Below are 27,868 nucleotides of genomic sequence, written 5' to 3'. Positions count from 1 at the left end.
ATCGGCAAAATTATGCTTGATATTTTATTTAACAACTTCAATCTTATTTTTCCATAAGTTTGCAGCTTGAATAAAGTGTGTCCCACTGTTTAAATCCAGCGTAGGAACCAAAGCAGTCTTAACCAGCGAATGGTGTCCAATGTCCTGGGTCATCACATCCTAAAGCAGTGAACGCAGCAGCTGAAAAAAGTACTGTTCAGTTTCATCATATTATACACAACGTTTGAATTAAAACAATAGAAAGGAAATAACAGGTAAAAACAACCTACCAAGAAAACCAGTAAAAATCAAGCAGATATATAAACAATTTCTAACAATGGCTGGAGAGTGAATGAAACCATGAACCAAGTGAGTGAATGAAACCCTGAACCAGTGAGTGTCCAGCATCCTGGTCTTCATCTCACGGCTCAGCGGAGTCACGTTGAACAACAAATCACAACGTGAAAAGCCTTCTAGATGGCCTGTTTCTCCTTGGGAGGAGGTTGAGGTGGAGGAGCAGGAGGAGCGGGAGGTGGAGCGGGAGATATGAGGTCAAGGTGGTATGGTATGGGGGTCTAGGGGGTCCAGGAAGTCCAACCCTAGAATTATGCCCACTTGTTCGCTGTATTTTCTACGATATTTAGTGGAAGAAAAGAAAACGTCCATTTTGTCACATGAAGGATTTACATGCGTTTGCTGTCACATGTCACATCGGGGGGGGGGGAATCCAAAGACTCATTTATAAACATATGCAATGTATAAATGACCGGGTTTTACAGTCCACAGATAAATAAACAAACTAAGCCCAGAACACAAACCTCTCTTCACAAACCCCTTAATTTAGACTTTCACTTTCTGATTGCATGGGGAGACCTTCGTCAATCTGTCTGAGGAACCAACATGTTGGCTCCAGGTGGAACTCCTACAGGTTCTCCACAGGGTGTGAGAGGGACGGGGGCCGTCCTACTGGTGGGCACACTGCACCCCGGGGCCGTGGTGGCCCCCCTCCTCATCAGAGCTGTCGTTGTAGGCCTCTCGCCGCCCGCCCCCCGAGGAGCCCTGGCCTGCGTCGTAGTCCTGCAGGTCCACCTCCTCCGTCTCGCCGCTGATCACCGGCTCCTCGGACCGCGAGGGCAGCAGGTCCTCCAGCTCCTGAGGAGAACACACCGCCGTCAGCTGAAGAGTGAACCGGAGCTACCCCTAACCCTACTGAACCTTTACTAATGAAACCCCTCATGTACAGAGAACTACTAAACCTTTACTAATCAAACCCCTCATGTACAGAGGACTACTAAACCTTTACTAAATTCCTCCTGGACATTAATCAACAAATGAATATGGAGGCTTTTAATTTTTTTTCTGATCTGAACGGCCTCTCCATAACCTCTAACCCATAACCTCTAACCCTTAACCTCTATCCCTTAACCTCTATCCCTTAACCTCTATCCCTTAACCTCTATCCCTTAACCTCTATCCCTTAACCTCTATCCCTTAAACTCTATCCCTTAAACTCTATCCCTTAAACTCTATCCCTTAAACTCTATCCCTTAAACTCTATCCCTTAAACTCTATCCCTTAAACTCTATCCCTTAAACTCTATCCCTTAAACTCTATCCCTTAAACTCTATCCCTTAAACTCTATCCCTTAAACTCTATCCCTTAAACTCTATCCCTTAAACTCTATCCCTTAAACTCTATCCCTTAAACTCTATCCCTTAAACTCTATCCCTTAAACTCTATCCCTTAAACTCTATCCCTTAAACTCTATCCCTTAAACTCTATCCCTTAAACTCTATCCCTTAAACTCTATCCCTTAAACTCTATCCCTTAAACTCCATCCCTTAACCTCCATCCCTTAACCTCCATCCCTTAACCTCCATCCCTTAACCTCCATCCCTTAACCTCCATCCCTTAACCTCTAACCCTTAACCTCTAACCTCAGCGGCTCTAACCCCAACCCTTACCGTCAGCTTCTCCGGGCTGATCCAGTTGTTGCTGGGGAACTGGACGTCAAACTTGATGTAGAGGTCTCCCTTCTCAAAGGGGTTCCGATACTGGGGCATCCCCTCCCCCCGCACCACCCGCACCGAGCCTGGGGAGATGGAGGCACATTAACACTTATGGAGTGAAACATCCCCACTTTTGGTCGGTTGGAGTAAAACACCCCCCACTGGTGGTCAGTTGGAATAACCCCCCCCCCCCCCCCCCACTGGTGGTCGGTTGGAGTAAAACAGGCCTCTTGCCGCCCGCCCGCCCCCCACTGGTGGTCGGTTGGAGTAAAACACCCCCCACTGGTGGTCGGTTGGAGTAAAACACCCCCCACTGGTGGTCGGTTGGAGTAAAACACCCCCCACTGGTGGTCGGTTGGAGTAAAACACCCCCCACTGGTGGTCGGTTGGAGTAAAACACCCCCCACTGGTGGTCGGTTGGAGTAAAACACCCCCCACTGGTGGTCGGTTGGAGTAAAACACCTAGTGCTTGACAGCGTTGGTAGAGTCAAGTACATCTGTCCTTTTCAGTGTTTCCCATGCATAGCAGTCCCTCCAGAAAAATTTGGCGTTTTTTTGTGATTTATGCGGCCAAAAATCCTTGATCATGCGGCACGTTTTCTTAAAAAATGCGATGAAATATGCGGCATATTCATGCAATTTTATGCAATGAAATTGCGGGAACTTGCAAAAAATGCGGGAATTACTTTCTATGATAAACAAGCATACTACATCACACAAAGCGCTGGGAATATTTACTATTTACAATTTGACCTGAGGAATTGGCTGTCGCCTAGCATGGTTCACTTGTGTGTCAATGTGTGTATTAAACGATGTAAGTCGCTTTTGATAAAAGCGTCTGCTAAATGCCCTAATTGTAAATTGGAGTACATATCTTGTTTTATTTAAGACCTTAAAACATGGCTTAAACTTACAAAACATTGAGTACAACTTCTGTAGCTTTACAAAAAGAATCTGCGACAACTTCAACTCCTGTTTTACAGAGGAAGCTTTCCAAAAGAGTAATAAAAAAGTGCAATCTTACAACTGTAAAGTTGCATCAACTCATTGAATGAAACTACAACAGTCCACTGTGAAAATGAAAACTAACTGCGTAGCCTCTGACTATAGCCAATCATTCCTCATCCTCAATCCCCTCTCCCTCAACGTCCATCTCTTTAACCATCCTTGCATGTTTGGCTGCGGCAAAGTGGCTTTCCAGCGTCAACCTCCGCCTGTGGTCCAACACGCAGTTGGACGGAGTGCAAAATGATTTGCCCCCACTGTCGTGTAACAAACCCTGCTTTGCACGGTCTTTTGCAGATATCTTTGTTGGCAAATTAGACCGCTTCATCTTGCCTTCGTCACGGGGTTTGCATGACGTTCACGTCGCGTAATTACGTCGCTCCATAACGTCACTCCATAACGTTCCCATGGCAACAGGCGGAAATGGCTGCTTTTTTCACGGAAATTGACAATTTATGCGGTGAAAGTGCGGCATATTTGAAAAAATGCGGCCCCCGCATGAATATGCAGAGTTAGGCTGATTATGCGTTGAATTATACGATCGTTTTATCGCGTTTTACTGGAGGGACTGACATAGACCAACGTGTGGCGCAGCGCCACAGAATCAACACAAAGCGGCACAAAATGATTACAAATTGACTTCTCATAGCAGTCTTTCTCCCAGACACTCGTTCTCACACACACACTAGGGAATTAACGGTATGAAAATTTAACCTCATGGTTATTTTGACCAAAATTATCCTGCTTTTCGGTATTATCGCAGTATTTTTTAAATACCCAAACGCCCATACTTCAGACTTAGTCCTCTAATAAGGTAGGGATGGGCAACGATCGACGAATAGTCGGATTCACGTAGAACAGGGACGTCCTTTGGGGGGGGTAAATTAGGATTGATTCCAGGGGCGCAGCACTGACGGGGGCGCCCCAGAGGACACTGGTGGTATTATTAAGACTATATGCAAAAAAGAAGAAAAGGTTTTATTTTTCGGATTAAATCATCAAATTAAGGTGGTTTGTTTCGTTATGGTTTGTTTCTCCATTTTTACAAAATCATTAGAAAGTCTTCACCCTATTATCACCCCTCTCATTTGTCATTATTGGGTACAGCCCAAGTCTTGCGCTACTGCAGAGCAAAGTAGCAGCCAGGCGGATCGTTGTGAAGCAAGTGCAGACTGCTAGTGTCTTAAACTAGCAGTCTAAAGTCAGTTTGTGTGTATCCCGGTCGGTGAAATGAAGAAGTCAGGTTGTCAGGGGAGGAAAGAGATCAAAGCGGTCGACAGTTCATCACCCAGTTTTTTTTTTTTGGAAAGGTGTATTCCTTCCTCTACACTTTCCCAACAACCTGATAACAAGCCTAGCAGCTAGCGCTACTGTAGCTAAAATAATTACAGCCTGCACTGGATGATAAAACTGAAAAGATTGTTTGCATTACCATTCACATGATATCCAATAGCCTACCAATCTACAAAAAGCCTACATTATTTTTACAAGTTAAGCGGACTATTTAATATCTCCCGTAAGCATGCGTTGCCAAGCAACGTGGCCATAGCGTCTTCATAGGGTCAACGTCTTTCCTAGGTGTACATTAACACTTTTTAACCTACACCCTCCAGCCAATCAGAATAGAGTATTCACCCCGACCATGGTATAAATGGAGATAATGTGATGATTAACATACCATACTGCTTGCCAGCATGATAATAACATTTATGTAAACAGATTTTGAATATTTTGATTGGCTGCATTACAGTATTAGCAGACATTAAAGGATACTTACATTTGAGCTGACTTTTAAGTAGTAGTCTACCTTTAGATTAATAGCTGCTTTTTATTGTAGGCTAATGCAGCAAATCAAAACATACAAATACATATTTAGTAATGCCCAGCTCAATCCAATGAAATAGACTGTTGACAACATTGTTTAATATGTTCAGATAATTATGAGACATATTCTGAATTATATGATGTATCTTAGAGTCAGGGCCCTCTTCAAGCCATGATGAACCCACAGAAGAAACCAGTGAGGTTGAAATAGAAGGGGAGAAGGAGGACAGTCTAAGTAGAAGCAGCACTGTCACAGTCTATTAGCTTATTTCTGTCTATAGTAACTACAACCCAGGTAAATGTGTAACTAAATATTAACTATCTAGTGTACAAAGTAGCCTAGGTAAGTAGGTAGGTTTATCATGTTGTTATTCAGTTATTAATTTTCTTCTGATGATAATGACTACCCAATTTTGACCCAGTATTACCCGAAATGTAATGATTATAAAATGTGAATGAATATATAACATTAAAAATAATGGCTATATATAGAATTCTTTTTTTTTTTTTTTTTTTTATAAATAGATTTTCTTTTTTGGGTTAGGGGGGGGGGGCTCCATAACTGAATTCTGTCAGGGGGCCCAGAATTCCTAGGGACGTCCCTGACGTTTTTTCTATCGTAACACTCCGCAAGAAGTCCGGTAACTTATCAACCCAAGCGTCCTCGGTTGCTAAGCGACATCAACGTCTTTGGAGGACTATTTCTCTGCTGATCAACACTACGAATGCTGGTAAAAAATACATTTAAAAAGACGCACCCTGTGAAGTTATTTTTTTGAATAGTTCACAGTAGGGCTGGGCGATATATCGATATTTAAAATATATCGATATTTTTTCAAACGCAATATGAAACGAGACCATATCGTCAATATCGATATAATTAAATTTGCGTTGAAATTACAGCACATTTGTTCAGGCAGTCATGCAGACCGTGTTCAGTAAAATAAATAAATAGCGATCTCTGTTCGGCGCATGTAGGCCTATCTGCCTAAGCCCATGTTGAAATAATTTTGAATGTTGATGGCGCAGTTGGTGAAATAAACAGATTGATTTCATACAAATCATAAAAGCCCCTCCCTGTGTCATTGTGCGAGCGAGCGTGCGTGGGGGGTTCTTGATTGCCAATTTTTCGAACATTATTCGAATCCTTCTCAGTGAATATTGAATGGTATTTTTGCCAGAAATGCACATCCCTATTAGAAGGCTGATGGATGTCTTGAGCGCTGTCTCCTCCTTCCGCCATGATTCAAACTTCAAAACATTTTGTTGTAGGCTACACAGTCTGCCTGCACGGCAACTTCAGGAGACTCTGATGAAGAGCTGGGAAGGATTTAAGCACACGGTTTCCACACCGCGTGCGCGGTTATCCACCGAGATAATAATTGTATTTGAAATGAAAACGGTAATTGTTATTAAAACATTTTTATCGGGGTTTACCGTTACACCGGTAACGTTACATCCTTAACACATACGCACACGAACACACAGAGACAAGCATTCATGCCAGTGGTGCGCGGGTAGGCTAACTTTCACCCGCTACTCCTCTACGCGCCTATTAAAGGGAAAACCGAAGCAGCGGGATATTTGGCACAGAGAAGACGGTCGTTGACCGTTTTACCAAGGTTTAGTATGAGAAGACGGTTGTTGACCGTTGAGAAGACGGTCGTTGACCGTTTTACCAAGGTTTAGTATGATATACTGTGCGCAGAATCCCCTGCCCAAAATTATTGTTAACTCAGAAATTATAATATTAGCCCATTCTTCGGCGATTTGATTCGCTCTGCAGCTGGGGCTGGAGAGCAATACACCACCCCCTACTGCCCTACCTCAGGAGTACCGCGCCCCCTACTGTTTTCTTCAGGACTTACCTGGCTCAATGACTTTGCCCGCTGGGTACTTGACGACGATCTGCCGTGCGTCCAGGTGCTTCAGGGTGAACTGGAAGCCACACAGCGCCTCCACCAGGCCGATCCGGTGAGTCATGTGCAGGTCGTTGGCTTCTCGCTTGTAGGTCTGCAGAGGAAACATCATAGCACATCACACCTCCCTCCCGCCAATCATATTACTGCATTCGTAAGATTACGAATTCGTAAGATTACGCGCCTAACCTGACGCTTTATCATTGTGTCACAAAAATGGTTCAACGTGCATACGCAACTAGATGAGCCTGCCTGAAACTTATTTTCCCCCGCTACTTTTCTTTTGCTCCACAAACATGGCTGAGATCACCACCAATGCTGCGCTGTATATGTGTGTGTGCACGTTCTGTGCGAGCCCTGCCCGGCCCAACACATTAACTGTAATTATGAGCCCGAGCCCCAAGTTACACGTAAAAAAGTTACACATTTGTTACTTAGGCCTACTCTGCTGAATATATATGTAAGGGCTAATGTATAGAACGCTGGTCATTATCGGGAAAATAAGCCCCAACAAGGCGAACAAGACACCGACGTGCAGCGGAGGGGTCTTGCTTCGCGGTCCGACCTGGCCTGCGGGTCGGCTCGGGCTCGGTCAGAGAATCTAAACTCTAGTGCATGCCATCCTCCGTAGGTGCTCACAGCTGGGTGAGTTTTACCACCTCCTCATTGTTTCAGCACATACTGAAACGATGACTTGGTCGTCCCATGTTCTTTCTGCTTCTGTGCGTCCTCGGCTCCGTCTCTCTCTGCCAGTGACATCGGGTCAAGCGAACTCTGCGTGTTAATGCGTTGGGCGCGTTATTTAGGTGCGTAAAACGCGTCTAACGCGCTGCTTTAGCGCGTGTAACGCAACTACGCGCCTAAACCTATGCAACAATTTCAGATCTTCTACGCCTCTAACGCGCGTAACTCGTTCAGTGTGGCCGTACCTTTAGTCTATTGGAACCATGGGAAAAGGATTGGATTAACCCAAGTAACCAGGTTACAATTAGGGGTGTGACCGGGTACACGTGTAACCGGTTAGTAAATCATAACCTTTTAGGAAAAATCTGTAAACGAAAACCGAAAAAAATAATAATAATTTTATCAAAAATAACACATAGGCTACTATTTATTTAGCGATTAATAAAGCTACAAATGTTAAACTTGGACAACATTAAAGAGCTAATAAATGCATGCGATAAATGTTGGGTAACTGAACACCGGGCATAGGCTACGTCATGTAACGTGGCCACTGAGTCACATGTGTAACGTAACAGCCAATCAGCGTTCAACCGTCAAACTCAGTGCAGTGCAGTCCAGGGTGAGGGCAGCTTGGAGGAGAAAGTGAATGTTGCCGTTTACGACTCCCGGAGCTCTATCTATCTATCTATCTATCTATCTATATATATATATATATATATATATATATATATAAATAATGGTATATAATATCACGGCCAAAAGCTCTGTGCGCCTCCAGGTGGCCGTAGCGCGGGGAGCTCTCATAGGGATTGGGCTTCTCTGGGTTTGTTTACCGGCGTTGCTATGTTTCCGGTCTTGTGTGTTCCAACGGTTTATTAGGTAGGCTTATCTAATAAATCTCTGTCTATTCAATACTTCATTCACTGCCTCTTCCGTGGTCATTACAATATTACGAATATACTGCGTTGGGTCCTCCGACGTCTCTCCCTCTTCCACAAAAGGTAAAGACATGCTATGGTGGTTATCTTGTTGCGGCACGACAAATTCGAAATTAGGCCTACCTAATAAACCGTTTTTTTTTTTTTAATCATTGCTTTATTGGCCTAATCTGAGGAGAAATCTATGCCATAAACAGAAATATTATAGGCCTTTATTACACGGGTCTTCTCAATGGCGTGGAAGGCTCCATTCATTTGCATGGGTAGTAGTCCGGTAACTTGTCATCCCAGCGTCTTTGGTTGCTAAGCAACCAAAGACGTTCTGCAGACTATTTCTCTGCTGATCAACACTACGAATGCTGGTAACGAATTATAAATTGTAAAAAGACACACCATGTGAAGTTATTTTTCGTTTTGGCAAGTAGCCGTGTAATAAGCGGATAATGTAGCCTATAGAACGTCGCCGGTCATTATCGAAAATAAGCCCCTTCAGGGTGAAGCAAGACACCTCCGCTGTGCGTCGGTGTCCTGTTCGCCCTGTCGGTGCTTATTTTCCTGATAATGACCGGCGTTCTATACATTATCCCTTAGCCTACATATATATTTAGCAGAGTAGGCCTAAGTAACAAATGTGTACAAAGTTACACATGTATGAAACCGGGCTCGGGCTCATTATTAGTTAATGTGTCGGGCCGGGCTCAGACAGAACGTGCACGGGCTCGGGCCGGGTCGGGCTTGATTTTCTGGGCCCGATCTAAACTCTACCCTCCATTGTTCGTATAGCGCGACTGCGGTCCACTTAAAAAAATAAAATAAAAAAACGGTTAACCATGTACACGAAAAAAAAAGGGGTCGTGTAACCGTTTACAATTTTTTGTAACCGTTCACACCCCTAGTTACAATCGACTGACGCATTACTTAAATGAATGATCTCAGCTTCATGTTTGGATCGTCTACATTAACCGCTCTGATCAGAACAGTTCAGAGCAGAACAGAAGATTTCAGAGCAGAACTGAGGTTTTTTTTTTTTATGAGCAATACCAATTCAGAAATTTGAGGAAAATGTCAGCCACTGCCTGAACCCAACGCGAGGACATAAAGGGGGCCCTCGTGATCTTGGTTTGAAGGTGGGGTTCAATCCAATCCCATAATTACCCTAACGGGTAGATGAGAGGCCATGCAAGAGACGTCAAAACACATTTTACTTCTTGTGCATTTTATCATCCCAATGTGTCAAACACATGTATATAAATAAATAAATATACATGAAGGACAGTGCTCTATATACAGACATAAGGCACCTCCTGGATTCATTCCTTTTATTGCCATCACTCACAATGACCAGTTGCCACGGAGACTGTTTGGTACACTTGAGCCTGTCAAGAGTAGCTGGGGCCTCCTGTCCCCGCTCCAGCAGCAGGTGAGCAAACACTACTCTACACTAACAACACAACTCTGAACAAACGTATTCAAAAGTAAAGCCCGACCGATAAAGGATTTTTAAGGCCGATACCGATGCAAATATTTGGTGTTGTAAAAATCTGATATTCCGATACATCGGCCAATATATATTTAAAAAGGAAATTCCAAAAACACGTAACAAAACGTAAACAGATTTCCCTAACATTGGTTATTTGTAATTATTTATGAGGTCAACAGAAAAGACAACAGAAAAGAACATCTAAATATATTAAAGGAGACATATTATGGTGTTTTCCCAACAAGTAAAAATAGTATACGAGTTCCAGAAAACATATTTTTAAGGCTGTTTGCTGGAAATAGATTTTAGGAAATAAAATCTCACCTACCGCTATTCCCCTCTGTTTCAGTCCCTTCAGAATGTGCTGTTTCTGGTGTCTGTAGCTTTAATACAAATGAGCTGCTGCCTATTGAGCAATGAGCTGTCAGAGTCAACCACAGCATGGAGGAGAAGTGATTGTTGCCGTTTGCGGACTCCTGCAGCACTACATCTATATAATATAATTATAATATTATAAAGGTATTTATATAATATTATATCTAATATCACGGCCATAAGCTATGTGCGCCTCGGATGATATTATGAATCATAAAGACTGCGTCTGACGTCTCAGTCTGGTACTTCACAACAAATACAGACTCGTAGTGGGGGTTATCTCGGCCATGGTTGAGAAGAATTGGGGGAAGGGAACTTTGGCCATGTCTCTCCATTGCCTACTCCAGGAGCTGAGCTGCCGGTCTGCCGCCGAGCTCCCTCCTCTGGAGCTGCCGGACTGCCGCTGAAGCCTCGGCAGCAGCGGCCGTTCAGCTCCCGGAGTACATCCGGCGGGTATACTCCGGTAGCTGAACTGCCGCCGACGGAGAAAGGGTTTGTACTCCCGGAGCCGAGCTGCCGGGCTGCCGCCGAGCTCAACCCCGCCGGAGCTGTTGCTGCTCGTCCGCTGGTCCACAAAATCTTAGCTATGCAGGGGGGTGGGGAAGTGAGAGGTAATACTTGAATGTGCCCCCTTCCTACGTAGGATCCAAAACAACACCCCAAATCCCAGGAAAGTTTTGTTTTCATAATATGTCCCCTTTAAAGTTCTGATAAATAAAATGCATAAAAATACAAACTTAAGATTTGAAACTCAACGTCCTTTGAACAAAAACACAATGGGCCCTATTTTAACGGTCTGAAACGCAAGTGGGAAGCGCAAAGCGCAAGTAGCTTTGTGGGCGGTTCTACGGTGCCATCGCTATTTTACAGGCGGATAAATGACACTTGCGTCGCGGCGCAAGTGTCAAAAGGGTTGGTCTGAAGCAGCCTAGTTACCCGTAGGTGTGGTTTGGGCGTAACGTCCAACAAACGAATGAGAGTGCCAGCTCCCATCCCCTTTAAGAGCCATGAGCGCATTTGAATCGGAGAAGTTGATATTTTGACAGCGCGTCTGCAGTCTCCGATGAGACAGATGCACATGAATTTCAAACTGCAAATGGCTCAGTTTATTGCCAAATAATATGGCCTAATTCACACATGGAATAATGGAATAATTCGCCATTATTTTGGTGAAATTCAGTTTTGAGGGAAAAGGGAAACAACACAGGCGACATTAACGTCACTGAATGTTTAGCAGTCACTCCCACAAAAATGTAAAAAAAAATCCCCGGTCCACCACTCCAGCCTAGGTGGCGGGAATGCAAACAATAGCTCCCGCTCCTAACAAGTAGCTGAAGAAGATATGAACATTTATGCGTTGAAGTGAATAGGAAGTGTAAGAGGGGAGGATTCTCGTAAAACGGTTACACGACCCCTTTTTTTTCCGTGTACACGGTTAACCATTTTATTATTATTATTTATTTATTTTTAAGTGGGCCGCAGTCACGCTATACAACCAATGGAGGGTAGAGTTTAGATCGGGCCCAGAAAATCAAGCCCGACCCGGCCCGAGCCCGGTCCGACACATTAACTTTAATTATGAGCCCGAGCCCGATAATGACCGGCGACGTTCTATAGGCTACATTATCTTGCTTATTACACTGCTACTTGCCAAAACGAAAAAATAACTTAACATGGTGTGTCTTTTTACAATTTATAATTCGTTACCAGCATTTGTAGTGTTGGTCAGCAGAGAAATAGTCTGCCGAACGTCTTTGTTTGCAACCAAAGACGCTGGGGTTGACAAGTTACCGGACTACTACCCATGCAAGTGAACGCTTCAACGTCATTGAGAAGACCCGTGTAATAAAGGCCTATAATATTTCTGTTTATGGCATAGATTTCTCCTCAGATTAGGCCAATAAAGCAATGATTAAAAAAAACAAAACGCTTTATTAGGTAGGCCTAATTTCGAATTTGTCGCGCCACAACAAGATAACCACCATTGCATGTCTTTACCTTTTGTGGAAGAGGGAGAGACGTCGGAGGACCCGACGCAGTATATTCATAACATTGTAATGACCACGGAAGAGGCAGTGAATGAAGTATTGAATAGACAGATTTATTAGATAGGCCTACCTAAGCGCTTTGAGTGTGAGAAAAGCGCTATATAAATTGAATCTATTATTATTATTATTATTACCTAATAAACCGTTGGAACACACAAGACCGGAAACATAGCACGGCGGTAAACAAACCCGAGAAGCCCAATCCCTATGAGAGCTCCCCGCGCTACGGCCATCCGGAGGCGCACAGAGCTTTTGGCCTTGATACTATATATACAAATATTATATTATATAATAGAGTTCCGGGAGTCGCAAACGGCAACATTCACTTTCTCCTCCATGCTGCAGTTCACCCCGGACTGCACTGCACTGAGTTTGACGGTTGAACGCTGATTGGCTGTAACGTTACTAGGGTTGGGTACTGTATCGAATTGTTTTGGAGAAAACTGTGCCAAATTTCGATACTTTACAGTAGACGGCGTGAAAGCTTTTATTTATTATTTTTTTCTCTATCGCAGCCAGCCAATCACTACCGTTGTTGTTGTATACAGGCGACTTGACTGACAAATCAGCATGAAGCTATTTGGGTGACGTCACGTGAGACTCGTCACTGCGTTCGAGTTGAAAGCGGGGAAAATTCACTGAACTTTGCGCTAGCCAGATGCGTTCTAAAACGTGGTTATATTTCGTCAACATTTACAGCAATACTGTAAAATGCAACCGTTGCTTGGTGATTATAAAATGCAAGTCCGGGAACACCTCAAAATGATGAAACATTTGATCATCCATGGCATCAATTTAAGACTGGACAACTGCACCGTCTTCAACACTCCATCTGCTGGGTCTTCTTCTGCTAGCAACGATGACATAACAGGTACGTTTCCCGCTAGACATTAGCCAGCTAATAGCAGGTTAGCTGTGTGCCAGCTAATATTACGGTAGCTAACGTAATTTACTAGATCGTTAGTTGAGCAAAGATTATTTTTTTTCCAAAGTCACCAACATGGCGTGTGCTTGTAGTATAATGTAAATAAAACACTACCGTTTGTTAGTTAGTTGGCTTTGCATTTGACTATCTCCTATTTCATTTCGTACTAAGGTCCATCTGTCCAAGCCAGCACTTGTGACATACTGACTTGTAATAATAGTCTTATAATTTGCTCTAACAGGAGCCGAAGATCCGGGCGTTCCTGGAAGAGGCCACCGCTATGGGTCCGCGGTTTAAGGCTAAAGTCCAGGATGTTGCCGTGTGGGCAAGGCTTGAGGAAGAGGCTTGCTTGCGGTTGCAGAGACAGGCGCGTTCAGAGGGGTTTATATTAAGCCGACAGATATATATATATATATATATCTTATAGAGACTTATATAAGATCTATATATCTTATAGAGACCTATGTATGGAAGTAATCATAAACACATCTCTTTCCATTTATAAAGGAACATCAATCTGATGATGGCCAGGCGGAGGAGGAAGAAGAAGCATCACTGGAAGGGAATGAAGATGATGGCGTGGATTAGGTAAGAGCTAAGGAAAAATTATGTATGTGATAATATCAATGCCATGCCACTGTCCCCTGTCTTGAATGTCATTCTGAGCACTGTTGCTTTCATCTGCTTTTTTTTGAGATTCCACCACAAAAGAGGTCGACCCCCCTGACTGCACTCGGTGAACTCTTTGTGGAGGAAGACAGGGCCCTAACCATCAGCGCCAGCGGTAATGTGGACCAACACGCGGACTGATGCAGAGAGGACAAGAAACGAGTTGGAGCTGTATAGAAGCCTATATAATGTGTTGACCTCAACAAATACAGTAATCTGGTGGTTGGAGAGAAAGGAGACTTTACCGATTTTGTTTGATCTTAGTGCTAGGTACTTGTGTCCCCAAGCATCCTCCACTCTAGCTGAGCGCACTTTCTCAACTGCTGGGGACACAATTAGTCTGGAAAGGGCCCGTCTCCTCCCAGAAAAGGCAGATATGATTATCGTCCTCCATAAGAATTCTAACTGAGAATGGATAGATACAAGTTACTGCAACTTTAACATTAGTAACCACGTAGATGGAAAATATTAAAAAATATGTTATGTTGTATATATGATCATTTGAAATATATGAAAATGCCCTCACAATAAAACTGCCAGTTTGCCCGTTGACCTCATTGTCATTGTATCCTTTTAATCTCAAAGTGCTAGAGTTATTAACAAATTATGGTGCTCAATGTATAATAATTGTAGAAAAGTAGTTGGCCGATAATCCTATAAGGTTTTCATAATATAAAGTATCGGAAAAAGTATCGTGAAGGTATCGTATCGAATTAAAGGTATCGGTTTCGGTATCGGTATCGAAAATTTTCAAACGATACCCAACCCTAAACGTTACACATGTGACTCAGTGGCCACGCTGTTGAACGCTGATTGGCTGTCATCACGCGAAATTCACGTCAAATTTCAAATATTTGAACTCAACCTAATTTTTCACGCAACAAATTCTTGTGAACGCGCTCGCCTGTGCACGGCAAAAGTGTGGCGCGACAAATCAAAACTTGACGCCGGTAGAAATGTTGTGTGAAATGATTTTCAAGCAGTCTTGCGGTATCAGCTTGGTAGATGGAACAGCGAGGTGTCCGATAGGCGGAGATCTAGATCAGCGGGAGTGGCCAGCGAAGCTGTGCATCGTGGTGCATGCTGGGAGTTGTTTTCAATCCACAAGCACCAAAAAGTCACTTTCTGCCTTTTCTCGGTCAAGACGGCACCAAATTTGAATTTTATTTTATTATTCGACTACATATAGGACCCAATTTCAATACATATTCATGCCTCCACCGGTGAAATGCTCCTTTAAATATCACCTCAACGCAAAACATTTGGTAGCAAGCTCGCAGGTACTAGCTGCCACAGCCCCTGAAGCTGGCGCTAGCAGGCAGCCTCTTCAAGCCACACTCGACTGAGATGCATTGGATCTTGAGTGAGATGGAAATGTTATTAATTTGATCTTAAAATAAACTATGTTAATGAAAGACATGTTTTAAAGAAAAGTGGCATTGAACTTTAAAGTCTATTATTCATTGAATCATTAATCTGCCATAATTTAATTGAATTCAATAATTTTTACATACTTTCTCGGAAAAATGTAAGTATGCGATTAATTCACTAACTATTTGATACTTTCTTCGTATCATAGTTGTGATTGAGCGTTGTATATGAAAGGCTACACAAACCGTGACACAAACACACACACACAAAGAGCTCCACACACCCCTCGCCGCCCGAGTCCCTTCACTGTGACGTCAGAGGTTACTAATGGCCCATCGTCATCACGATGACTACACACCCAGGCGGTCCAGGCAGAGGGGGCCGTTCCAGACGGAGACATAGGATTCTACTCTATTTTCTCTAAAAGACAGTTGATCCAGTTGGTGGTAACATGGATAACCATGTTGAAGACCATATGAAACACGCTGGGTCAGTTCTAGAAGATGTGCTCCACTGACCTCATGCTCCTTCTCCTGTAGGACCAGGACGATGTCTCCTGGCTCCACGCCCGGGGCCTGGTCTGCCTCCCCTCCGAAGGTGATCTTCTGGCCGTGCTTCATGCCCTTATCCACGTGCACCTCCAGGATCTTCACCTCCTTCACCACCTTCTTGCCCTCACACTTTTTACAGCGGTCTTTCTCACTGATCACCTCTCCTAGGAACATGAGGGCAAACGGTGAGGCTCTGCTCCTGAGCCCGAGAACTCAGTGTGTCGGTCAGCGCGCCCACCTTCCCCGTTGCAGTCTGTGCACACAGACTGCATCTGTTGGACCATCCCGGGGGCCAGCTGTCTGATCATGATCCTCATCCCTCGGCCCCGGCAGGTCCCACACTTCTGCACCGCCCCCGTCTTGCCTCCTTGCCTGCAGCGGCATAAACGTCACAACATGTGAGGAGAAGGTGCAGGTAGCGAGCGTGCTGTGACCCCACCTCAGTTTACTGCTGGATACACAGACCGCCACAGGAAGCTGCCGCTGGCAGGAAGAGGAAACCGAGCTCCCTCAAGACTCACCCGTTACAAGTGCTGCAGAGGACGTTCTTGCTAAGTTGTAGTTTAGTAGTTTTCCCATTGTAAAGGTCTTCCAGGGTGACCCTGTGAAAAGAGAGCAGCATGTTGACTATTACTAGTACTGGTAAACCAGCGTTGCCGAGAAATGCCCCGGGACTTACTTGAGGGGGTGCACCATGTCCTCCCCTCTCCTCCGGCCCCCGTTGCGGGAGCGACCCCCCTGACCCCCCATGAAGCCGAAGAGGCCACCGCCGAAGATGTGGGAGAAGATGTCGTCCATGCCTGCCCCGCCCCCACCACCCTCCCGCAGGCCTTGCTCGCCGTAGCGGTCGTACAGCTCCTTTTTCTCAGGGTTGGTGAGCACCTCGTAGGCGAAGCTGATCTCTTTGAACTGGAAGAAACCAGGGGATTTAGTACAACTCATTCTGAATACGGAAACAACCAACCCAGACTACTATGCATGAAGGGGCTTAGTTTAACTACTGTGTTAAAGGGTTAGTTTAACTACTGTGTTAAAGGGTTAGTTTAACTACTGTGTTAAAGGCTTAGTTTAACTACTGTGTTAAAGGCTTAGTTTAACTACTGTGTTAAAGGCTTAGTTTAACTACTGTGTTAAAGAGTTAGTTTAACTAGTGTGTTAAAGGGTTAGTTTAACTACAGATTTATAGGCCTAGTTTAACTACCGATTTATAGGGTTAGTTAACTACTGTGTTAACGGGTTAGTTTAACTATTGTGTTAAAGGGTTAGTTTAACTACTGTTTTATAGGGTTAGTTTATCAGGTGACCAGATGGGTTCCGGACTGGACCTGGCCGGTTCTTCAGCCCTAGTGTAAATAAAATAAAAGCTCAACTCAAAGGCACAGTTTTCGACCCAATTGACCCTTGGCTAAGGCGCTTCCTAGAACGACCTTTGAGCTATGACCAATTCTAGAAACAGGAAACATGTCCAGAGAGAATGGAATCTGGTACCTGATGCTTTGGACCATCTTAATGCCCTTTATGCACAATAATTCTGAAATTCAGAACTATTATCCTGGAAATGTGTGTATCTCGCTGGAATATCTCAAAGACATCAATTAAAACGCAATACTGACAGGCCGGGCGCTTCACAGGCATAGCAACCGTAACCACAGGGGCTTAGCAAAGGCGGAATTGTCAATTTGATGTCAACGTTTCAATAATTTTCTCCTCGTCACTACACTAAAGTTGCAGGCGGTTACTGGATAACAGGACCTTTCTTGATCAGTAAATACCAGTGCAACTAGAGCCCGACCGATAAAGGATTTTTATGGCCGATACAAATATATGTTGATTAAAAATGCCGATATATATTTAAAAAATAAATTCCAGAAACGAGTATTAAAACATAAACAGATTTCCCTAACAGTATGTATTTATGAGTCCTCACTATAATAATAAGGTAATGCATTTAAAAAAAATTAACTTTATTTGATTGTATTATTGTCACAATAGAAAAGTGCGGAAACCATAACAGGGACGTGGTTTAAAATATATTTTTTTAACGTTTCTCGTGAGCACGAGAAAGTATCTGGTGCTCACGAGAAAGTAGGCCTATCTCGTACGCATATCACTGGCTCTGTGTGCATGTGCAAGTGTGTTGGTTTGTCGTCAGCGAGTGAGTGGACGAGCGAGCAGAGCAGAGAAGGTAGTGTGCGTGTCAGTTTAGTGAAGTAATGAACAAGTCCGGTTGTGTGTAAGAAAGGCAAGGCAAGGCAACTTTATTTATATAGCACTTTTCATACACAAGGCAGACTCAAAGTGCTTCACATATAAACAGTGTCATACAATAAAATAAAATAATAGGCAAGTAAAAGAAAAACATATGCAAAAATAGAAAGTTAAAAAGGCATTTTAGTATTAAAATAGAAAATAAAGGCAAAGTTGTTTAGCAGAAAGCTATAGCAAACATAAAAGTCTTCAGTCTTGTTTTAAAGGTGCTCAGAGTTGGGGCAAGTCTTAAATCCTCTGGGAGTTTATTCCAGCTATTTGTTGCGTAGTAACTAAATCCTGCTTTCCCATGTTTTGTGTTTACTCTGGGGATAATTAACAGATTGGTCTCGGAGCTTCTTAGGGGTCTAAAAGGCTGATGTAGTGGAAGCATATCAGTTAAATATTTTGGGCCTAAACCATGTAGGGATTTATAGGTAAGCAACATGATTTTAAAATCAATTCTCTGACTTACAGGAAGCCAATGTAACGATTTCAGAATTGGTGTAATATGATCAAATCTTTTGGTCTTTGTTAGAACTCTAGCAGCAGCATTCTGAACAAGCTGAAGCTTCCTCAGAGTTTGTTTTGGGAGACCTGTAAGGAGACCATTGCAGTAATCAAGCTTACTAGTGATAAAGGCATGTACAAGTTTTTGTAAGTCTTCGGTGGACATGAGCCCTCTAAGTCTTGCTACATTTTTAAGGTGATAGTATGCCGATTTTGTAACTGATTTGATGTGACTGTCAAAATGTAAATCTGAATCCATGATAACCCCTAGATTTCTGGCTTTGATTGAGGTTTTCAGGGACGGAGAGTGAAGGTGTTGGGTTACTTTAAGCCTTTCTGTTTTAGAACCAAATACAATTCTCTGTTTTGTCCTCATTTAGTTGAAGGAAATTTCGGCACATCCATTCCTTCACTTGCTCAATGCACTGGCACAGCAGATCTATGGGCCGATAGTCATTTGGTGATAGCGATACATAGATTTGCGTGTCATCAGCATAGCAATGATGGTCAATATTGTTATTTTGCATGATTTGCCCTAGTGGGAGCATGTAGATGTTGAATAAAGAGGGTCCTAAGATCGAACCTTGTGGGACTCCACAGGTCACGTTGGTTGATTCTGATACAAAGTCGCCAAAGGAAACAAAGTAGTTCCTATTTTGTAGGTAGGACCTGAACCAATTTAAGACAGTGCCTGAAAGCCCCACCCAGTTTTCTAACCTTTCCAGAAGTAATGTATGGTCTACAGTGTCGAATGCAGCACTGAGGTCAAGTAGCATTAGTATTGAGGTTTTGCCAGAGTCTGTGTTAAGACGGATGTCGTTTACAACTTTAATAAGGGCGGTCTCAGTGCTGTGTAGGGGTCGAAATCCTGATTGGAAAGGTGTCATAGCAACCAGTTGATGCCAGGAAGTGATTTAGTTGCTGGAGGACAACTTTCTCAATGATTTTACTTATGAAGGGTAGATTCGATATTGGTCTGTAGTTGTTAATAATAGAGGCATCTAGGCTCCGCTTTTTTAAAAGGGGTTTAATAACTGCAGTTTTCAAAGCTTTTGGGAAATTGCCTGACTGGAGAGAGTTGTTAACTATCTGCAATATGTCTACTGCTAGGCAGTCGAAAACATTCTTAAAGAGGTTGGTAGGTATAGTATCAAGGCAACAGGTGGATGGCTTTAGTTGTGTCAAAGTTTCCACAAGATTTTGAGAGTCTATAACATTAAAGTATGCCATCCTTGCCACGTAATTTTTGCCTGAACAGGGTGGTAGTCCAACATTTTTGTTTGAAGTGGAGATATTGATGGCGCGTCTGATGCCTTCAATTTTATCAATATAAAAAGCTGCAAACTCATTGCATTTCTGCGTGGAATGGAGATCAGGTGGAATTTCTGTTGGGGGGTTGGTCAGTCTGTCAACAGTTGCAAATAGGATTTTTGCATTATTAGTGTTGGTTTTAATGATATTGGAGAAAAATGTTTCTCTAGCATTTTTTAAGTCTAAATTGTAGGCACGAAGGCTCTCTTTATAGATATCATGGTGAATATGAAGTTTTGTTTTACGCCAGGTAACGGGCCAAATACGTTGGGTAACGGGCCAAATGTCAACAGGTCCGGGAGGGTGCGGATTTCATTTTGATATTATCATGGGTGAGAGTGAGAGTGAGGTGATCTATTTATTTAGATTTTAGTGTAGAAGAAAAATACTGTTTTAAATCTTGTGTCCAAGTATTGCAGAAATGTTTTGTGAAACCAACCAATCCAAAACTTGGCACTTTTTTTTGTTTATAGCTTGACTAGAAAAGAGAAAAGAAGGTATATATATAAAAAAATGTCTTGGGTGGCGGATCTGGTGCTGGACATTGCGGGTGCGGATCTCAAAAAATGGACCCATGCAGGACTCTGGCCTAGGCTATTGGAAATAACCTAGGCCAGAAATAACCAAATACCCGTCGCGTTAAAAATCTGTCTCGCGAGATTTGTGAGCTATCCAAACTTCTATTTGTGGCCTGTGGGGGCAGTAATGCGCCTTTGCTACGTCTAGCCTGTCAGAACCTAAAGGAGAAGGAAAAGAAGAAGAAGAGGAGGAGAAGGAGGGGAAGCAGCCATAAGCTGTGTTCGAAATCGTTCCCTATCACGGCTATAGTCAACTATATAGGGTGCTCGCCATTTTATAGTGGTGTTCGAATTCTCAGTGGTTAATTTCATGCAGTATATAGTGCACTAAAAATACCCCAAATTTTAGTGTACATGTGATGTACACTACATGTTACTCCCGTATACAACAATGCAATGCTGTCGTGTTTTTCCGGAGGAGAAGAAGCTGAATAACCGCGAAAACGAATACATTTAATGATAGTCTCTGGCTTTCGTTTAGAAATGTCAACAATTTATTTGGGATTTAACATAGAATATTTAACATTCAAAATTAATTAAAAAAACTTGAACAAGGAAATGTAACATTCATCATCAATATAACCTCCAGCTTTCCTCGTGAGTTCCCGGTTTGTTTACATGATGTGGGCACATCTGTCTACGTCACACAAATACCCGGCGCATTTACTGACGCAAATGACGTTTAGAAATGTTCAGCGTAGTGTCCGAATTCTTGTTTGTTCGTTCCCTATGCAGTGCACTATATCATGAACACAGGGAATAGTGAGTGAGCGTATAGGGAACGATTTCGAACACAGCTAAAGACAGCCAGTATGACGTCGGAAAATACCCGTACTACCGTCGAAGATGCCCCCGCCACTTTTAAATCATTTGTTTGGCAGCATTTTGGGTACTTTGATTTGGTTTTGCACATAATATTGTTTGCACTTGAAAAAAAGAGAAATATTTAATTTATTTTACTTTAACTTTTATAAATGTTATTTTCAATTTCATGCATGTAAAGAGTTATAATAAAACATTTAAAAATGTATGTGCAACTCGGTTAAATAAAAGTCTGTTGGTCCAGTCATATATTTTGTCATAGTTTTCTTAAAATCTCGTCTCGTCTCCTTCTCGTGAACCCAATATCGTGTCTCGTCTCGTGAGTCGAGTGTATCGTCACACCCCTAATACACACTGAAGATACATGCACACTCACTGACGGCTGATTTGCCCGCTCCTCCTGTCCACACGCAATGCTTGAGGTCAATGGAGAAATATATTTGGCACAGAGAAGACGGTCGGCGACATTTGCAGTAACCAAAGGTTACTGTGGTCTAAGATAGATAGATAGATAAATACTTTAATAATCCCAGAGGGAAATTATTTTTGTCACGAACTCCAGATATACATACACAAATAAATAAATATTAAGAATAACATATATCCATATCCACACACACACACACACACACACACACACACACACACACACACACACACACACACACACACACACACACACACACACACACACACACACACACACACACACACACACACACACACACACACACACACACACATACACATACATATATATAACACACCTGCCCAAATTTTTTGTTAACTCAGAAAAGGTAATATTAGCTTTATGAACTCAACGTTATTGATAATGAACATCCCGCACCCGTCATCATAGACAACGTTGTTGGTAACGCAGCGAACACTGCGATTAAGATGAAATGCGGTTCGTTTAGATAGGCCTATACGGTGCCCATATCAAAAAGAATAGAAAACATTTATTACATTCTATTCTTAATATTATTTTATTCTGACTCTGAATGTTTGTTGCTTTAATCCAGATGAGTATTGAAAAGTTTTTTCTGCGCCAAAAAAGGCCTCGTCCAGACGAGACGGAGCAGCTTGAGGAGGTAGTTAGCTTAGTCTGAAATGAAGTTGAACAGTCTGTTCTGATGGGGCATGCAAGCTTTGCACATTAGGCTAATGCAATTTCATTATTTTAGTTAGTTGCCTTGTTGTACCTAGTAGTTTATTGTTACTATTTGTTAGGGATGCACCGAAATGAAAATTCTTGGCCGAAACCGAATATACTGAAACAGTTGGCCGAAAGCCGAAACCGAACACGGCTTTGGCTGTTTTTCATTTATTTTGCTTTAATTCTTCACCATTGCATAAATCAAACAATTAAATGTCCTTTATAAACTTTTTTTGTCTTGCTTTTCAATGAAAAAAATCAATTACAAATTTGATACAAAATATTTATTTAATACTGAACGTTTTCTAACATTCCAGCAGACCTTATAGCAAGAATCTAAGAACAATGTACATTTAAAGGCCCACTATGCAACTTCGGGAATTTCTTCGCTGTTTTCTTGGTTTTGGCACGCACATTTCTCTACACAGCACCCCCTACAGCTTCGTAGTAGATATTTTACAACACTGTCGTAACAACTCGTTGACGACCCTTCCCCATGCACTTCTACGCGAGCCATGTGCATTTGTTTTCAAAGAAGCCGGCGAATGCGTGGAGCCATGTCCGAAGTAAATGTTCATGAAGTGTAGGCAAGGTTATACATTTTTAAAATGGTGTATTTGTATTGCAATAAACATAAAGCCATCCTTTTTTATAGTTGACGGGGAGAATTTATATCCTAAATTATAATTGTTTTATCTTAGGTTGAACAGAACAATCAGTGTGAGAGTGTTGGCCAACATAATAATCTAAATAAACAAGAACCTGGATTCGGGGATTCAGTCTATATCAGGGGGACGAGACGGACGAACAGCAAAACACCAATGGAAACAAAGGTGTTTATATGGTTGCAACCAAGCAAGCTAGAAACATACAGGGCTCACAACAAAACGGTCGAGAAAACAATTTTTACAGGGCTCACAACAAAATGGTTTGATCAAACACATGTGTACAGAGACTATCAACATCAAGAATACCACGAGGACAAAGTTCACCCAAAGCACCCAAAGTACTTTCAATTTCAAAAGCAACACGGCCAAGTCGGAGTCAGTCTGATTTGCAGTCTTTTTCTTTCAGTTCACGCTATTCCTGAAAAGCTTGCCCAACGTTTACTCGTGTCTGGCCTCTCTGTCGGTCAGTCTCCCTTTTCTCTTCTTCTGTTCCTCCGACATTGGGTTTCTCTGTCTCTTTTTAGTCGGCTGATCTATGATGAATGTAACAATCCCTTAATTACTTGTGTTTATATCGAGCCGGTTCCGTGTTTGGGGGTCTGTGCCGTAAAGCAATTCGTTACTTCGCGAGACCCGAGACTCCCGCGAGAGTGGGCGGCGGGTCGCCGGCAGAAACATATTCCTTTTCTCCGCCAAGATGCGCAAGGGGGAGTTGAAACAACGAACAATCGAACAAAAATGTATAATGGAACCATCGCAATGACTCCTAGCCTGTTATATTAAGGTAAATCAAGCCAAAAAAGTTGTATAGTTCCCCTTTCACTCGTGTCTGATCTCTTTTCTGGTCCCTTCTTCTTTTGTTCCACCGACAGTCGCCTCTTGGGTTCCTTATCAGTCGATTGATCCATGATGAATGCAACAATTGCCTCGCAACTGGCTGTTTATATCTAGCCGGTGCCATGTTTGGGTGTGTGTCTGTGCCGTAAAGCATTTTCGAAACTACAATCTGATTTTCGAGGATACTTCCGCTGCCTCACATCCGGAATGTCCCGGTCCGAGCAGATCAAGTTGCATATGCGCTTTTTCACTGTAGAGGCGACATGGGAAAATGACACACCCACCAATCGACCCAGAAATGGATGCAGAACCATCAGCATAACTCTCAACCTGCATACTTAATGTAATTTTGGCTAAAAAAGTTGCATAGTGGGCCTTTAAATAAGAGTGAAACATTTTTATTTATTTTTAATCAAAAATAAAAATGTTCTGTGTATTATTTTCGGCTATTTACTCCTTCGGCCGAAACCGAACATTATGTTTTGGGCCATTTTCGGCCGAACATTTTCGGTTGGCCGAATATTCGAGCATCCCCTACTATTTATTTTATTTTTCCTAAAATAGTTAAATATTGGTTCAGGTAGGTCTTGAGTTTATTTGTACTTGAAATAAAAACCTCCAGTTTTAGTTGTCTGTTGCAATTCATTCCTTGAATGTCACAGAATCAAAAGTTCAGGTAAAAACTAAACTCGTGCGCTGACGCCGCCGTGCCGCGTCACCCCCGCCCCCCCCCCGCGCACCACACATCGGTCCTTGGTCTGTGGGAAACACTGCATCCCAAAGGGCGTTTTCACCCAGATATATGAAGGATAGATGAGCAACGTTTGCTACAGTCCACTTGGTAGGGTGGTAAACTGATCTATCCATCGTACATCTAGGTGGACACGCCAACTTGTGACGTCACTATTACTACCCAAACGGCTTGTACCAGCTAATCACACCCACACCTGGCGGCATTACATGAGCCCTTTAAAGTCAACGACCCCAACTGTCACGTAATGGAGAGACACAATCAATGCAAAAGGTTGAAACCATATTAATAAATATGAGATGAGGGTTATTGTAAGTCAGTGGCCCAGTTTACTGACCATAATAAACGGCTGACCATCATTACAGCAGATCTTCATTATTATTTTTTCTCTTCTTCAAATAAACCTTCTGAAAATACTCAAAACATATACAGGTCTATCACTAAAGTATTGATAAAACCATTTCCTTTTTAGGTCTTAACATTAAAATCCCCTGTGAAGGAAAATCCATGCCTAACCTTGTTGAAAAACTAATTTATATTACAGTTTAAATAAATCCACAGGTTAAATACCAAGAGCTTGGGTTAGAAACCAAGAGCTTGGGTTAGATACCAACAGCTAAGGTTAGATGCCAACAGCTAGGGTTAAACAAAGGGCGAGAGTGCACATGCATCAATCACATCATAGCGACAAAGAAAAGATAGATAATGTGGGAGATACATTATATACACTTATAAATAATATATATATATATATACATTAGTGTTACCTTATCACCAGCATTGGGGTTCTTGTCTGGGTGGTATTCTTTTGCCAATTTCCGATAAGCCTGGAATACGCCAAACAAGAAGGAAGCACCAAAAGTTAGCAATTCAGATGGAGATAAACCAGAGGTTTACCAGACCCTGGTAATGAGTGGAGTTTAAACCAACATGTATGTCAGGTTATAACCGGACCCTGGTAATGAGTGGAGTTTAAAGAAACATGTATATCAGGGTAGAACTGGACCTTTGCAATAATGAGTTGGTTGGTAATGAGTGCTTCATCTACAGCCATGCCATAATCTTACCACCTCACAATCAACACATTGTTTAAGGTTATTAAAGACCTCAGGCGTTGTGTGAAGCTATGCAATACAGGCTGTAACTGATATCATATAAGACAGGCTGTTTGTGACTGATAACATATAGGACAGGCTGTTTGTGATATCATATAAGACAGGCTGTCTGTGACATGCTGGAAGACAGGCCGTCTGTGACATCATGTAAGACAGGCGGTCTGTGACATCATATAAGACAGGCGGTCTGTGACATCATATAAGACAGGCGGTCTGTGACATCATATAAGACAGGCGGTCTGTGACATCATATAAGACAGGCGGTCTGTGACATCATGTAAGACAGGCTGTCTGTGACATCATGTAAGACAAGCAGTCTGTGACATCATGTAGGACAGGCTGTCTGTGACATCATGTAGGACAGGCTGTCTGTGACATCATGTAGGACAGGCTGTCTGTGACATCATGTAGGACAGGCTGTCTGTGACATCATGTAGGACAGGCTGTCTGTGACATCATGTAGGACAGGCTGTCTGTGACATCATGTCGGACAGGCTGTCTGTGACATCATGTAGGACAGGCTGTGGGTGACATCATGTAGGACAGGCTGTGGGTGACATCATGTAGGACAGGCTGTGGGTGACATCATGTAGGACAGGCTGTGGGTGACATCATGTAGGACAGGCTGTGGGTGACATCATGTAAGACAGGCTGTGTGTGACATCATGTAAGACAGGCTGTGTGTGACATCATGTAAGACAGCGTGTTAAGTGGTGCCTCAACCCGGGAGCCTCGACTGCGTGAGCTAACTGAATGAGCTAACTTAAAGTGACTTGTGTAGCTCATCAATTTATATATATATATCTCAAGACAAAAAGGTATCAACTCATTTCAGCTGCCCTTATTTTCTTGAGCGATAGAAGGACAAACCCCAACACTATCGAGATGATGATTTGAAACAGTAGGCCAGCTAGCCCACGTCGTGGCTAACTTTAGCGGCTAACGCTAGCTAGGTACGCATAGCAACGCACTTCCTGGTTCCCACCGAAACATAACCCAGATGAGTTGAGTTAATCTGATTTTTGGACGCCCGGTGCTTTACCTTCTTCAGTTCGTTCTCGGTGGCCGTCGGGGTGACGCCGAGGATGTCGTACAGCTTGGTATCCACCACATTCGCCATCGTTTGACTCGAGATGGACGTTCAGCGGGGAGGCGGAGGTGAAAGAAAAGAGCCGGTGGAAAAACTCTTCTTCTCCACGCTGTCAGCTTCCGTCGTATCACAGCGCTGGGCGCTCGGTGCTGCCCCCAGCGGTACAGGTTGGCGGTACGTCGCTCGGGGCTGCACCCAGCGGTACAGGTTTGCGGTGCGACGCTCGGGGCTTTCCCAAGCGGTACAGGTTGACAAATAGGTCCATGGTTGCACCCCCGGCGGTACCATGGACCTATTATAGAAAGGACAGCGGATTAAAAAATGGCGCCCATTCATTCCTATAAAAACTGCTCAATGGCGCCGGGCAACATCCAGCGGCGCCGGGTTGATTTCAATGGTGGGGGGGCCGGGGGTCAAATGCGCGTGTATGTGTCGAACAGCGCGTGACACCTCATCATCCTAAAGCCGGCCATGGACATATTATAAAACACACCACACACCGGCGCCGAAGCGCCGCGGTGCACATTTCACGCGCGTCAATTGCCGCCCCTAGCACCAGTATGCATCCAGCGTATCATTTCAACAATGTGTAAGGGCATGTCATTGCGCGACGGCGGGTATTGCCATCCTCTAGCGTCTCTAGTGTGAAACTAGCATTTTCCGAAGATTAAAACAAGCGCTCTTTCATCCATGCGTTCTTGTCGCATTGATCTCAATCAGGTTATCTCCAACAGTCAGAATCACTTAGGTCGGACTTGGCCAACGGGAATATTTTAGGCCAGTTGAATTCCAATTCACATGTGAAAAAACAGAGGCTAAACTTATGTTGATGTTGAAATTAACTGCCGCCAGTCTTTCTTAAATGTGAAGTTGGCACTTTCTTTTCTTATGGTGTATTTTATTTGCTTACTAACCAGCAATAAATGAATTCATTTATATTCAAATAATTATGTTTCTTGAATTGGTATCAAACAATTGTATTTTCTTCTCTTCTTCTGCTTTACCG

The 27,868-nt window shown here is 43.0% G+C and overlaps 1 protein-coding gene and 2 long non-coding RNA genes across 4 annotated transcripts; 2 read left to right on the top strand and 1 right to left on the bottom strand.

Moving 5' to 3' along the window:
• Positions 1 to 16: 16 nt before the first annotated feature.
• dnaja2a (DnaJ heat shock protein family (Hsp40) member A2a) lies at positions 17 to 26,986 on the bottom strand. 2 transcript variants are annotated; one of them, XM_060072292.1, is made up of 9 exons: positions 26,815 to 26,986; positions 25,425 to 25,484; positions 16,457 to 16,686; positions 16,299 to 16,379; positions 16,016 to 16,149; positions 15,745 to 15,941; positions 6,686 to 6,830; positions 1,944 to 2,071; positions 17 to 1,131 (listed from the first exon to the last, which is right to left on the bottom strand). In XM_060072292.1, the coding sequence occupies exons 1-9, from the start codon at positions 26,890 to 26,892 to the stop codon at positions 943 to 945; spliced, it is 1,242 nt and encodes a 413-aa protein (XP_059928275.1). In that variant the 5' UTR covers positions 26,893 to 26,986; the 3' UTR covers positions 17 to 942. The 2 variants fall into 2 exon arrangements, with proteins under 2 accessions (XP_059928275.1, XP_059928276.1); XM_060072293.1 differs by lacking the exon at positions 17 to 1,131 and adding an exon at positions 1,393 to 1,419 and having other exon boundaries at positions 1,917 to 2,071; positions 26,815 to 26,974.
• On the top strand, positions 5,367 to 7,798 carry LOC132472595 (uncharacterized). The gene is made up of 2 exons (XR_009529111.1): positions 5,367 to 6,439; positions 6,501 to 7,798. It is a non-coding gene; the product is annotated as an uncharacterized LOC132472595 (long non-coding RNA).
• On the top strand, positions 16,680 to 18,019 carry LOC132472599 (uncharacterized). The gene is made up of 2 exons (XR_009529114.1): positions 16,680 to 16,789; positions 16,916 to 18,019. It is a non-coding gene; the product is annotated as an uncharacterized LOC132472599 (long non-coding RNA).
• Positions 26,987 to 27,868: the final 882 nt, after the last annotated feature.

This window comes from Gadus macrocephalus, chromosome 14 (assembly GCF_031168955.1).
Source record: "Gadus macrocephalus chromosome 14, ASM3116895v1".
NCBI classification, from domain to species: domain Eukaryota; kingdom Metazoa; phylum Chordata; class Actinopteri; order Gadiformes; family Gadidae; genus Gadus; species Gadus macrocephalus.
The sequence above is the reverse complement of the archived record's forward strand: the minus strand, read 5'-3'. Positions and strand labels throughout refer to the sequence as shown.